Genomic DNA, 13,863 nt, shown 5'->3' with positions numbered 1-13,863 from the left:
CCATGTCGACAAGCTGCGGCAGTCGCAGCGCGCGGCCCTTGTCGTGCAGGTAGTCGAGCAGGCTGCCGTGCTTCATCTGTGCGCATGCACAATGAATGCCACACGCAGCAGCGTTGGTGGTGTGAGAAACGACAGGGTGCGTGTATGGATGTGAGCGAGCGCGTGTAGGGGTGTGAGCGAGGGGATGATGGCAAAAGGGCAATGATGGTTGCGACGCACGCGTGCACATGCGCTGCACCATGTCATCATCATCATCATCATCATCATCATCATCATCATCATCATCATCATCATCATCATCATCATCATCATCATCATCATCATCATCATCATCATCATCATCATCACTAGAACCACCTGCGGCAGCTCACAGTATCTCCATCCCCATCCCCATCCTCTATTCCTCCCAAAAACTTGTACTCACGAGTTCTGTGACAATGTAGATTGGCTCCTTGTCTGTGCAGACGGCGTACAGCTGCACGAGCTTCGGGTGGCGCAGTTTCTTCATAATCTGCGCCTCGCGAAGGAACTCCGAGGGTGACATGGTGCCTGGCTTGAGCGTCTTGACAGCAACAGGGGTGGTGTTGTTCCAAAACCCTTTCCACACGTCGCCAAACTGCCCAGAGCCAAGCTTCTTCTCCAACCGCAGCGACTCCCGTGGAATCTCCCACTGCACACACACGCGCACAAGCGTGGACAAGGCAGCAGTTACAACACAACAGGGGTGAGTAGGGGTGAATGGGGCGCGGTGCAAGCGGGGCTGATACAGCACGAAAAGAGAGGGGGAAATAAGTCACACACACGCACATACACACGCATACATACGACACGCATGACGTACAAAACGCCCGCGAGCACAACATGACCAGCATATACACCCTGAGAACACAAGAGCGAGCGAGAGGGGCCGTGTACCTGGTCCTTTGTGTCGTGGGAAAGGTCGGGCGGGGCGACCTGTGTGAGCGGGCGCACGGCCTTGTTGAGCGACGTGCACAGGCCGTCGGCCTTGAGGCGGTAGTGGCTCACGAGCTCGTGCAGGTTGCGGAACGTCGCGCGGCGCGTAATGTAGAAGCCTGCAGGCAAAAATACGAAGCCACGAGGCGGGGGGATTCGGGAGGGAGGCGAGGTGTGTTGGGTGAAACGAGGCAAGCAGACGAACAGTACAAGGCGGGAAATGAAACCATCAACGCACAAGACACACACGTACTCAAAATGCACAATGTGCACACAAACAAACGAACAAACAAACAAACTAACAAACGAACGAACGAACGAACGAACGAACGAACGAACGAACGAACAAACGAACAAACGAACAAACGAACAAACGAACAAACGAACAAACGAACAAACAAACGAACAAACAAACGAACAAACGAACAAACGAACAAACAAACACCATTACCACCACCAACAGGCGCCATTACCACCACCAATATCACCATCAGTGTCACCAGCGTAACGCACCTCCGTCGTCGAGTTTTCTGATGCGGTAGTGCTTAACGTTGTCGCCCTCGCGGATGGAGAGCGAGTAGTCGCCGGGCTTCGACTCGGACTCGCGGATGAGGAAATCGCCGTGCGAGCCGTTGTGCAGCAGCACCTTCTCCGCCTCTGCGCGCTTGATCATGCCGTGGAACCACTCCTCTGCTTGGATGCTCTGTGATTCGAGGGGGGGGGGATGAATTGAACGGTGTCGGTGCGCGGTGTCAACGATAAGTGACGCACGGACAAGCATGCACGGAAGCATGTGTGAATATGCAAAACAGCCCTTACACGTGCACATAAGAGCACACACACACATGCAGACACGTTAACACGCACGCCCACACATACGCACGCCCACACACACGCACACACACACACACACACACACACACACCTGTTTCTGTGCGACGTAGTTGCTTGGGATGTAACCCATCTGGCCCGTGGTGATGAGCTTTGCCTGCCACCAGTCGCCATCGCTGCTGTTCATAATCACCATCTCGTCACCTGATTGTCGAGCATGGGAATGGGAATGGGAATGGCGATTGTGGTGGTGAGGAGGGGGGGAAGGATGATGAATTGATTTGGTGAGGAGGAGACAGGACGCGAAAAGCAAACACAACTCAAACACAAGCCCGCAACACGCACTGATATGTAAGCTACACGCAGTCCACGACAAGGCCACAACGTTCGCAACGCGCACACGCACACACGTACAAAGTGAAAAGTGCACATATCCAAAGCACGCACGCACGCACGGGAACAAAGCAAGGTTGTGTTGGGAGTGTGCGCACCCTTGTGGAATGTGAGGTCGTCGGCAGTGCGTGCGTCGTAGTCATAGAGGGCAACGTAGAGGTTGTCTTGCTGCTGCACGGGGGCGGCGGCCTGGCCAGGCGGTTGCGGCAGACTGCGCATGTTGTTGGGGGGGGGAAGCACGCGAGTGCAGTGTATGAGGGTGAGGTGTATGCATGTGAGCATGTGTGAGGTGTGTGTGTGTGAGATGTGTGTGTGTGTGAGCGAACATGGACAGGCGAGGGGGTACAAGCTCCGACGACGCGGTCATGCAGGGAGTAAAGATGTGGTGCAATCAGTACCGTCAACACCCACACATGCGGGTGCACGCACTCGAACACACACACACGCACGCACACGCGACAGCAGCACCAGCAGCAGCACCAGCAGCAACAACAGCCACAAAGCAAACGTACGGGCGTTGTGTCGGGGTGCCAAATGATGCCTGGGACATGGAGTTGCCCATGGACGAGTGGCGGGATTGCGGCAGCTGTGCGGGCGGGCTGTTGAACTGGCTCGGCACCGTGCTCGCTGGCGGCTGCGCCATGCTGTCCATTGTAAACCCGTGTGCTCCATTGCCGTTGGGTACGCCCGTCGGGTAGTTCTGTAGCGCGTGTGTGTGTGCGGTGTGTGAGTGAACATGATGGTGTGAGTGTTCGTGTGATATGTGTGTGTGTGATGTGTGTGCAGTGTGTGAATATGTTGGTGTGAGTGTTACGTGTGATTGCTTGCAGATGCACGTGTGAATGTGTGTGTGTGCGTGTGTATGAAAGCTTGTTTGAGAGTATTGTCTTGTGTGGACATGTGTGTGCGCGCGCGGCACGTGGGCAAATCACTTGGTGCACACGCAGTCAGTTCACGTTGTCCGTGCGCACGCACCGATGCTGGTTTTGAGTTTTTGCAACCCATGGTCGGTGATGTCCTTTGTGTGTGAGGGAGGGGGTGGTGCGCGATGAACAGAAGAGACGGGGAAGGGAGGGCCGCTCGAACGTGTGCTGTGCGAAGACGTCGATCAGCACTCAAAGGGAGACCGGACCGCTTGCAGTTGCACCAACACCTGAACAAGATAGAAAAGGGTTGCAGAGAGAGATTGCGCGCGCGCACGTGTGTGTGTGTGTGTGTGTGTGTGTGTGTGTGTGTGTGTGTGTGTGTGTGTGTGTGTGTGTGTGTGTGTGTGTGTGTGTGTGTGTGTTTTGCGCGTGACGATGGTGATGAGAGGAGAGATGGCGGACAAGCAAAGTCGGTAATAGCACAGTGACATGGTGGTGATGAGTGGAGTGATTCAATCCCATCTTGTCGTATGCTTGTGTTCTGGGTGTCCGCTTGCGTGTCATAACAACAACCACAAGGAACAACAAGGAATCACCACCGGCACCTGAAACGGACAGCACACTGAGACGAGATCACCAACCACCACCATCAAGCCACGCAACGTTGGGACACTGTCCTTCTGGGGCATCGACACAGCAGATGCCCAGCCACTGCCATGGCACACGGAACGGTCTTCTCACCTGAAACAACGCGGTGGGCGGGAACACGCAAAGCCAACAGAGGCGCGTCCGTGTGGGAAACACAATGCACCTGCGACAACCAATAGCGGTGGCATGGGTGCGCACGAAGAGCAATCGAGAGAGTTGTGTGTGTGTGTGTGTGTGTGTTTGTGTGTGTTTGCGTGTGTGTGTGTGTGTGTGTGTGTGAGTAACACGCACACACACAATTGGGTTGGCTTCAGCGGACACCACGAAAAGGGATCACGGGACACACCAACAAGGATGTGTGTGCGTGTGTGTGTGTGTGTGTGCGGGTGTGGCGCGCGTGTGTATGCGCGCGTGTGTGGCTGTGTGCTCTTGCGGACGGATGCCGTTCTCGAACCAACCAGCGAAACCAATCAACCCCACACGACCGCGAAAAAGGGGGGCGGTGGTTGCAAAAACCACACATACACACACGCGCGCACTCACTCACAAACACATACACACGCACACACACACGCACACACACGCACATACACACGCACACACACACACGCAAACACACTCAACGAACCAAGCAAAGGAAAGAGGAGTGCTGCACCCACCACAACACACGAACAACAACAGGAGGGGGGGGGGTGGTTCTTGCTCTCTCTCTCGTGCCTCTCTCGTTCCTCCCACGCAGCCAACAACAAGCAACCAACCAACCAACCAACCTTCGATGAGAGAGTTCACGCTTTGTTGGCGTTGTTTTGTTGGTGTGCTGTGTTTTGTGCGGCTTCCGCACTCCATTTTTCTTATTTTGCAGACAAGTTGTGGAAGATGCCCGACAAAACGCGCGCTCACACAACATCCCCTTCTCCGCCCCCTTCAATGGAAACTTGGCGTGTGTGGGCGCAAAAAAAGGGCATCTCCCCAGCTGCAAATTGCAAAGCCGAGCCACCCACGCACCACAGAAGCAGCAGAGGAAGAGCAACGCAACCACGCCCAACTGGCTTTAGCGTGCAATTTGCAAACGTACTGTCGTCCCCTGTACACAACAGCATAAAACTGAAGTGTGCGAGCAAGCAAGCCAGGCGGAATGCGGCTGTCAGTGATTGGCATGCACTGCATGGATGTGTTGTCGTGCGTGGTTGCCTGGCAGGGGCGCCGGTCACTGGCATGGTGGCACAGTCATGGCTCGCAAATGGCACTCGTCTTGCCCAAATGCACATGCTTGGTCGCGCGGAGTGAGGAGATGTGGCGGGCATCCTTTGCTGCTGGGGTGTTGTTGTTGAAAAGGCTGTGGGCCAGCCAAGTGGGTGACGAGAGAGTGGCCACGTTCATTGGTGCAAGTATGCAATGCGTCGAGCCCTGATGTGACACGAGGAACATGATGTGAAACTGGCATGCGACACCAGGCCAGCGTTGCTGTGCTGGCTCCCCGATTGCCTTGCCGGCTGCATTCCTCACCAACAACACCACCACAGTGGCTGTGTTTGTGAGTGTGTGTGTGTCGTGTGTGTTTGTGCGTATGTGTGCCGAGTGTGTGTTTGTTTGTCTGGTGCGCAGAGTTGGTTGCGTCTTGTTTGTCACAACAGCAGCAGCAGAAGACACAGCAGACAACACCAACAACCACAGGTCCTCATTCACCTACCAACCCATATCACACACACGCACACGCACGACTGCACGAGCAGCCGTGACCAGCGAGACACAGCACTACACACATACTCCCTCCCCCATACACACACAGCCTCCCCCCCCCCCCCCACCACACACACACACCTCCCAGTCGCCCCGAGGCAGCTGTGAGTAAGCGTGTCTGCGGTTCTTCTTCCAACACCAGCACAGCAACAGCCGCAGCAGCAGCAACAACAGCAACAACAGCAGCAGCAACCACAGCATGCTTGCCACAAAGGGACGCCAGGGCCCAGATGCGACGGGCGCCACCGTGCCTGCGCCCAAGGGACAACCAAGACACGCCACCGACACCGCAACGCCTACGACATCCACAACAGCCAGGGCAACGAGCTCGACACCTGCGCATGGCTCACCATCATCCTCATCATCGTCGTCCTCGCCTTTCGTGTCGGCCAGCAGGAGCCACCCACGCGCAGGGCTGAGGGTGCAGCCTGGCGCACCCGCGTCACAACTATCAGCCACCTCGACCTCAACCTCAACTCGTGCTGGGTCAATGGGTATGGAGGCACGCACCAACACCGCGCCACGCCTCCCTCACTCCTCCAGCACACCGGCCATGCAGCTGTCAGCGGTCTCGCGCGCACATGACGCCCACATTAGTGTCAGCGACAATGGCAGCCGCAAGGCAGGGAGCCATGCTGATGGCGGTGCCGGCGACAACAGCGACCATGACGACCATGGCAGTGATGTGCCCGTGTTGCGATCAGCGTTGAGCGCATCTCGCCGTCGCCGCCGCGGCCAATCGCTCTTCACCATCATGAGCGCCGTCGTCGCAGACCAAGACAGCGGCAACACCAGCGGCAGTGGCAGGCGTATTCACAACGACGGCATAACCGCTGAAGATGATGATGGTGATGATGATGATGATGATGACATCCATGATGAGAGGCGTGACACGGGGCGTGGCTGTGGCGAGAGCAATGGCGTGGTCAAGGGCGGGTGTGAGGATGATCAGCAGAAGGCGAGCGTTGCCGACTTGGTTCGACTCTGGCAGACCAATGACAGCCTAGCGACACCACCACCACCCCAAGCACAACCAACGGCTCAATCAGCAGCACCGTCAACGGCCCCACAACCAACAACGTCCGCATCCCCATCCCCATCGTCGCTGGCGTCCTCGAGCAACGCAACCTTCAGCCATTCAGACTCGCCCCCGCTCCCAAACCCGCGCACTGCAACCCTCAGCAGCAGCAGTGAGGATGATGATGATGATGATGATGAGACTGACAGCGAAGCTGGTGATCACGCGTGCAGCCGGAACAACAACAACAACAACAACCACAGCAGCAGCAGCAGCAGCAGCAGCAACAGCAACGGCAACAGCAGCAACAACGCCGCCACCACTGCGGGTTTCCCGGTTGTCTTGCCTGCACGCAAGTCTGTGAAGCGGCGGCAGCGTGGCGGCAGCTACAACAGGATCAGCCTACGTCGCTCTCCCTCCCGCACGACAAAGCAGGCGGCACATGCTCGCAGCGACGCCAACAGTGACGCGAACATCACAAGCATGTTTACCACCAGCACCAGCAGCAGCAGCACCACTTTGTCTTCTTCTGGTTCTTCTGCTTCTTCGCCGTCGTCGTCACCGTGTGTGACAATGTCATGCCCATCGTCATCGTCGTCGTCCCCGACGCGGCCCAAGAACGTGCCTGCAGGCACAGGTGGCGGCGGTGTTGGTCGTGCCGTTTCGCTGCGCCTGACGCGCCATGCATCGCTGTGTGGGCGCGCTCGCCGCAGCCACCACGGCAAGCAACAACACGCAGTGCACATCACAGAGGCACTGCACAGCGGCAGTGACAAGGGCAGGGCGATGATGACAGACTCACATGTCACCGTTGCATCTGTGTCTGCCATCACGAACCCAGCTGCGACAACGACAGCGGCAGCGGCAGGTGACTTGGCAAGCCAAAAGGCAAAGAAGACGCACAACAGCAGCAGCAGCAGTGGTGGTGGTGGTGTCAGTGGTGGCAGCGGCCTGTGGGTGGATGCTGTGGCGCAGCTGTGCCTGCAAGCACGCAAATCCACGCAAGGCGGCAAGGCGTCTGCCGCTGCATCCAACAAGGACAGGCACCGCAACAAGCTCAACCTCACGCTCGGCGTCTCCACCAGCGAGAGCAAGAAGCAGCCACACGCCGCCTCAACTTCCTCATCCTCATCCACATCATCGTCATCGTCATCATCATCGTCATCGCCACCGCCTCCAATCTCGCCTTCGCTGATGGAGGCGATTAGCGCGTTTAAACGGCGACCGGAGTCCGTGTCCTCCGAGTCCTCCTGCCTGTCCTTTTCATCCGGCTGCTACTCCCTTGCATCCTCTTCCTCCTCCTCAGCGTCCTCGGCAGTATCGTCACCGTCATCGCAGTCTTCAACTTCGGCGCCATCATCACCACCGCCAGTGGCAACGACGACAGAGGCAGTTGTTGTTGCTGCGAGCTCACAGCAGCAACAGCTACAGCAGCAACAGCAGCAGGAGGAGGAGACGGTGACTGGCACAGAAGAGGGTGCACGGTGCGGGTCGAATGCATCGTCGTGGCTGTCGCACACGCGCATGGCAGCACCTTCGCCAACCACCACCATCACAGACATCAGCAACGCCAGCAGCAGGGCAGGCACGGACAGGAGCTCCCGCAGTGGCGCAGAAGCGCTGCCTGCAAGCAACACGACCAGCCGTGCCAGCAGCACGAAGGTGGTGAAGGAGAGGAAGGCCAGCCCACGCGCCAACGTGTTTTCCTTCTTCGACTCTGCACTCCCTTCCCCCTCCACACACGCCGCCGCTAGCGACCAAAGCACGTTCTTCGCCAGCGACAGCACCAACAGCAGCACAGGCAGCAGCCGCAACAGCAAGGGCGCTGCTCACGCCATGATGAGCGGTAGCGGGTGGTCGTCGGTGCACGTGACAGTCGCGGAGGAGGTGGTGGACGATGACTCCGAGATTGGGCTGGACACGCCCGCCATCATGATGCAATCGCGCAAGAAGGGCGCCAGCGCCGCTGAGCAGACGGAGGGGGCAATGACGTTCCTGGCCATGTTGCAGCAGGATTACCAGCGCCAGAAGCAGCAGCAGCAGCAGCAAAGCGGCAACTACTTGCAGATTGCGGCGACACAGCAGCCCAAGCCCAGCAACAGCACCCAGGCGAAGCAGCCTGGCGAGCGCAGGCGGGCACGTGCATCGTTTGGTGGCTTGACCAAACGCTCACGCAGCTCCACAAACATGCATGCAAGCAACCATCAGCACTCCCGTCACTCTGGCGATGCTGCTGCTGCTGTTGCTGCTGTTTGTAGCAGCAACAGCAGCAATGATCATGGCGATCGTGACAGCCGTGGCAATGGCGGTGGTGGTGGTGGCATGACGAGGAAGCTGAAGTTGCGGGCGTCATTTGGCCTTCGCCTTCTCGTCAACCCGTTCAGGCGCACGCCAACCTCAACAACAACAACATCATCATCATCATCAACAACAACATCGTCACCAGCGCGGCAAGGCGGTGTGATGGCAGAGGCTGGTGTCACCAAGACAGCACCACCCATGCCCAACAGCAGCGGTAGCGGTGGCACGGTGGCCACCACGAATGCAAACAGCGCCACCGCCGCGGTCGCCAAGCACAAGGACAGGCGCTCCATGACGCAATCGATTGACAGCGGCCATGTCACGTGCGCAAGCAGCAGTGACAGCAGCAGCAGCAGCGATGAGGAGGATGAGAGGACCGACAGGCTTGGTGCGCGAAGCAAAACACTGCCATCCTCGTCCATTGTTAGTGGTGGTGTGTCCGTGTGCGATGCCAACAGCGACAGCAGCGGTGTGACGGTGAGCGACGCGCCCAGCAGCAGCGACGATGGTGATGATGATAACGATGGTGCTGCTTTGGTGGGCGCAGGCAAGGCAGCACGCGCAGGTGTGCATGCAGACACGGGCTACAACACGACGACCACGGCCGTGGATGGTGGTGCCAGGAAGCGGCGGCCTCGTGGCCACAAGAAGGCGTTGCAGAGTCTTGGGCGTGCATTGCGGGGACTGCGCCCACAACAGCGGACAGCAACTGCAACACAGCACCAGCAGCAGCGCCAGCAGCAGCTTGCCGCGGCAGAAACAACCGCAGGTGTGTGTGTGTGTGTGTGTGTGTGTGTGTGTGTGTGTGTGTGTGTGTGTGTGTGTGTTCGTGTGTGTGGGTGAGTGTGTGTTGGGTTTGATGAACCCCTCATACGTGCGTGACATGCGTGTTTTGCGTGGGTGTTCCTGCACTGCACTGCGTGCTCACCTTTGTCCGCTGTGTGTGCGCGTACCTGCAGGTGCAAGCAAGGAAGTGCAGGCTGCATCACTGCAGGCGCTTCAACACTGCAGTGTCGTTGACAGCGACGAGGAACAGCGCGCATGTGCCGTTGCCAATGTCGCCACGGCAGCTGCTCGCCGTGATGGCAGTGACGGGTTCAACAATGCCGCCACCACCCACGACGACGATGACGACGACCACGGCAGTGGCAATGCCAATGACGATGGCAATCATCATCATGGTGATGGTGATAATGATGACGATGCTGCTGCGACGGCAGCCGGTCTTCACCGCTTCCTCGAGCAGCAGCAGCAGCAGCAGCAGCAGCGTGCAAGCGCTCGCACCGACAGCAACGATGACAACCATGATGGTGATGTGATCACCACCACTGCCACCACGACTGCCACTGGTGGTCACCGGAATAGGCGCACTGCCAGTGTTCGCGAGCTGACAGCCAGGCACGCACAGCACGCAGGTACAGAATGTTTGTGTGTGTGTGTGTGTGTGTGTGTGTGTGTGTGTGTGTGTGTGTGTGTGTGTGTGTGTGTGTTGGGGCAGATATGTGTGTGGGTGGTTGCAGCAGGATGCGTTGCATGCCATGTGTTGCTTCCAGTGCAGTGTGTGAGGCATGTTGCCTTTATTTTTCGTTTGTTCGCTCACTTCACTCGCTGACGTTTGCTTTCCGCTCTTCCTGCTTGTTCTTCGCCCTGCCATCACCATCAGCAGCAAGGAGCGGCTCCAAGCGGCTGCATCGGCAGAGCACACAGCACCACGCACGCCACCACGCGCAGCGCCACCATTCCCGCCATGGTGATGGTGATGGGGATGGTGATGGTGTAGGGCAAAGTGACCCACGCTACCGCAACCTGCACTCCCGCCGCAGCCGCTACCACGAGGCGCACGTGAAGGCTCTGCGCATGGCACCTGCCAAGTCCATTCTGCGTCACAATCCAAACAACAACATGGGACATGGGGCACCTTCCTCTGATGACGACAGCAGTGCTGGTCGCATGCTCACGACACTTCGCAAGCTGACGCGCATGGGCTCCTCTGCCCCCAAACCATCCATCCAGTAAGTGCTGGGAGGGTGTGTGTGGTGTGTGTGTGTGTGTGTGTGTGTGTGTGTGTGTGGTGTGTGGTGTGTGGTGTGATGTGGTGTGTGGTGTGTGGGTGTGGTGCCACTGAAGGTTTGCAGGTGATGCTTGTCGCTCACGATTCCTCCCTTTTCGATTTCGTGTACAGCTTCTACGAGTTTGTTGAGGTTGCCAACACGTGGAATGACGACCAGTACGACCGCAGCGGTCCCGCACCCTGGCTCTACCTCACCACCGCAGACAAGGTGTGTGTGTTTGCGTGTGTGTGTGTTTGTGTGTGTGTGTGTTTGAACTTTGATGCTGCTGTTGTGGGTTTTGCTTGCAGTGTTCTTCCAATCGCATCTCCTCCCCTGCACAGTCGTTACATTACACAACGTTGCTACACTTCACATGCTCACATTGCCACGTCACCCGTCAACACGTCACTTCAGGTGTTTATCAAGCGGGAGCTGAACTCCTTCAAGCAGCATGAGATGAAGGTGCACCCCGACAGTCGCTGCTTCACGCGCTTCCACGAGTGAACCTATCCTACACGCACTCGTGTGGCTGTCTGTGCGTCTGTGTGTATTGGCTTCGTGTGTGTGTGTGTGTGTGTCTGTGTCTGTGTGTGTCTGTGTGTGTCTCTGTGTCTGTGTGTGTGTGTGTGTGTGTGTCTGTGTGCATTGGCTTCGTGTGTGTTTTGAGTTGGCAGAACCCATTGGTGCTTTCTCTCGTTCTCGAGCCCCTGGACATATCAGCTGCTGCTGCATATTTTGGTTATTGTAACCCCCTCCCTCTCCTCTCCTTCTCCTTAACCCGTGTGTGCTATCAGTATCGTATGGTGACGTGCATGTGCACATGCACGCTCGCCCGTATGTATGGTTGACCCGTATGTATGGTTGGTGTTGTTTCTTTACTTTGCTCCTGCTGTTTGTTGTCTTGTGTTCTTTCGAAGTCTCCTTGTTTCGTTTTGTGTGTTGGCCCATGTGCGCCCCGGCCATGCTCCCCCTTGCTTTGAGTGTGGTCCGCGGCGTCACGAGGCTTTGTGAATGATAGCTGTTCTGCCGCTTATGGCATTTGATTACATTGAATGAAGGTATGGTAGAATGAAGGAATGGCGGAGACATGAAGAGACGCAACGCTGAACAGAAGCGAAACCGCAGAGGTGCACACACACCAGACACACACACACACACACACATAACGCGCAAACAAACGCGCGCGCACACACACACGCACACACACACACACACACACACACACACACACACCAAACACGCACACACATGCACACACACACACACACATGCACACACACGTAAACAGACACAACCGAACACAAACAGCCGTATCCGTTTTGCCATTTTGCGGACACATTTTGGCAAGTTTGTCAGGTTTTTCAAATGACTCAAGACGCTTAAGTGCCTCGAACAAAAATTTTACCCATCTGCCTGCAAGCAAAGCTGCCAGGCTGAACATTGCTGACTGCGCGTGCGTGTTGTTCGCACAGGTTCGCACCACCGTTTCGATCACCCCTCTTCCTTTCCCACAGCACAATCACAGGCAGCAAGCCGCTAACTGCAGGTTTTGGCTTGTTTTTCGTTGGTTTGGGACATGGCGGTGCAACCTCCCAACGACTATCGGGGCAAAGCGTCGGTTGCGACCACCCAACACTCACCTTACCACGTCAACCAATACGCGCGCACAGCCACGGCAACGAGACACAACCCACAACAACGCATGACGCAAACGCCTGCTTTTGCACGCAGCAAACGCCTTCGTACCTTGACTTCCCCAGCACACAACCCCAACAACAAGCAACGACCGTTCCCTCCGCTGGCCGGTTCGTGGCGGTGTTGGTGCCGGCCGAAAAAGCAACAGCGCCCACCATTGCTGACCGAGCCTGACCGAAGACGATTGATTACCTCTGGCAGTGGCCAAAGTTTGGTTGTTGCCATCACAAACACCACCACCACGTCCACCACCGCCAAGAAGCCCTTGCAATCCGCCCCCTCGCCCACAACACAGAGCACAACGAAAACACGAAAAACACACACACCACACCCAAGCAGCACGACACGCGACAACATCATCAAGACGTGACAAGACGTGGAGTGGGGGGAGGCTCACTTCCCCTCCTCCTTCACGCATATTGAAACCCGTCAACCTGAACCCACCAACCAACCAACCAAGCCGAACCTGAACCAACCCACCCACCAACCATCCCAAACGACGCTATCCTTTCTTACTCTCGCCCATCAACCAACACGCCATCAGTCGTTGAGGACGGCAGCTGTGCTGCTTGTCATTTATTCTCTGCCGCGTGTCGGTGTGTTCTTGTTCCCGTCCTCCTTTCTCCACCTCTCTGTTCTCTCCCTGTCTCTCTGTCTCTTTGTCTCTGTTCTCTGCACTCACACTCGCTTGACGAGACTCGCAGCTTCTGACAGAGACGAGTTTCAAACACAACGACAATACACAAACAAGGTGAGCACGTTCGTTGGTGTGTTGGTAAGTGTGTGTTGGTAAGTGTGTGTGTGTGTGTGTGTGTGTGTGTGTGTGTGTGTGTGAATACCATCAACGAACACAGTGCAACATTGCCGGCCCTCCCCCTCCTTTTCTCTCCTCCCTGTTCCCCGCCCTCCTGCCCCGCTTCTGTGTATCTGTGCACCAACGGCGCATAAACACACCCACCTCTCACACAACACACAAATAACACATGCACGCGCCCTCTGCTTCTCGAATCCTAAACATCACGCTGCCTCGCTCTCTCCCATTTCGTGCCGCCACTCACCGCCCCCACATCTCCTCTGCCTGCACGCATGACACACTGCCGCGAACCAGAGCAAACACCGCAGCGAACGCAGCTTTCAACCCCAACACTTGTTAAACACACTCAAGGCGCTTACTTGCAGCACCAAGCCAGCCGTGTGTGGGCGCGCTGACGGCCATACATCCTTGTGGCGACAGCTCCCAGCCCATTCACGCCGCTCCTCAGTTCCTGGCTGTTCAAACCTCCGTCCTATCCTGGTTGGTTGGAGTGTGTGAAGCCGTTGCGCGTCTATGTACGTGTGTGTGTGCGTGTGTGTGCGTGTCTATGTG

General features: G+C 57.0%; 2 protein-coding genes across 2 annotated transcripts in view; one reads left to right on the top strand and one right to left on the bottom strand.

Annotated features, from left to right (window-relative positions):
- Positions 1–4,512, bottom strand: part of PTSG_10481 (TK protein kinase) — a 6,181-nt gene extending 1,669 nt beyond the window's left edge. The window contains exons 1-10 of the mRNA XM_004988804.1: positions 4,463–4,512; positions 3,786–3,855; positions 3,154–3,331; positions 2,691–2,878; positions 2,277–2,389; positions 1,880–1,989; positions 1,468–1,657; positions 916–1,073; positions 425–670; positions 1–76 (exon numbers count right to left, since the gene is read on the bottom strand). The exon at positions 1–76 is cut by the window's left edge and continues 57 nt beyond it. Coding sequence (XP_004988861.1) covers positions 1–76; positions 425–670; positions 916–1,073; positions 1,468–1,657; positions 1,880–1,989; positions 2,277–2,389; positions 2,691–2,878; positions 3,154–3,183 — 1,111 coding nt within the window. The 5' untranslated portion in view covers positions 3,184–3,331; positions 3,786–3,855; positions 4,463–4,512. The remainder of the gene's footprint in view (positions 77–424; positions 671–915; positions 1,074–1,467; positions 1,658–1,879; positions 1,990–2,276; positions 2,390–2,690; positions 2,879–3,153; positions 3,332–3,785; positions 3,856–4,462) is intronic.
- A 471-nt stretch (positions 4,513–4,983) lies between these two features.
- PTSG_10480 (uncharacterized protein) lies at positions 4,984–11,306 on the top strand (the record flags this gene model as incomplete). Its single annotated transcript, XM_004988803.1, has 9 exons — positions 4,984–5,080; positions 5,298–5,366; positions 5,575–5,926; positions 5,976–6,408; positions 7,069–9,520; positions 9,711–10,166; positions 10,415–10,763; positions 10,934–11,030; positions 11,217–11,306. The coding sequence occupies 9 exons, from the start codon at positions 4,984–4,986 to the stop codon at positions 11,304–11,306; spliced, it is 4,395 nt and encodes a 1,464-aa protein (XP_004988860.1).
- Between the last annotated feature and the right edge of the window lie 2,557 nt (positions 11,307–13,863).

This window comes from Salpingoeca rosetta, assembly GCF_000188695.1.
Source record: "Salpingoeca rosetta unplaced genomic scaffold supercont1.33, whole genome shotgun sequence".
NCBI lineage: Eukaryota > Choanoflagellata > Craspedida > Salpingoecidae > Salpingoeca > Salpingoeca rosetta.
Note: the sequence above shows the minus strand (reverse complement) of the source record. Positions and strands in the feature narration are given on the sequence as shown.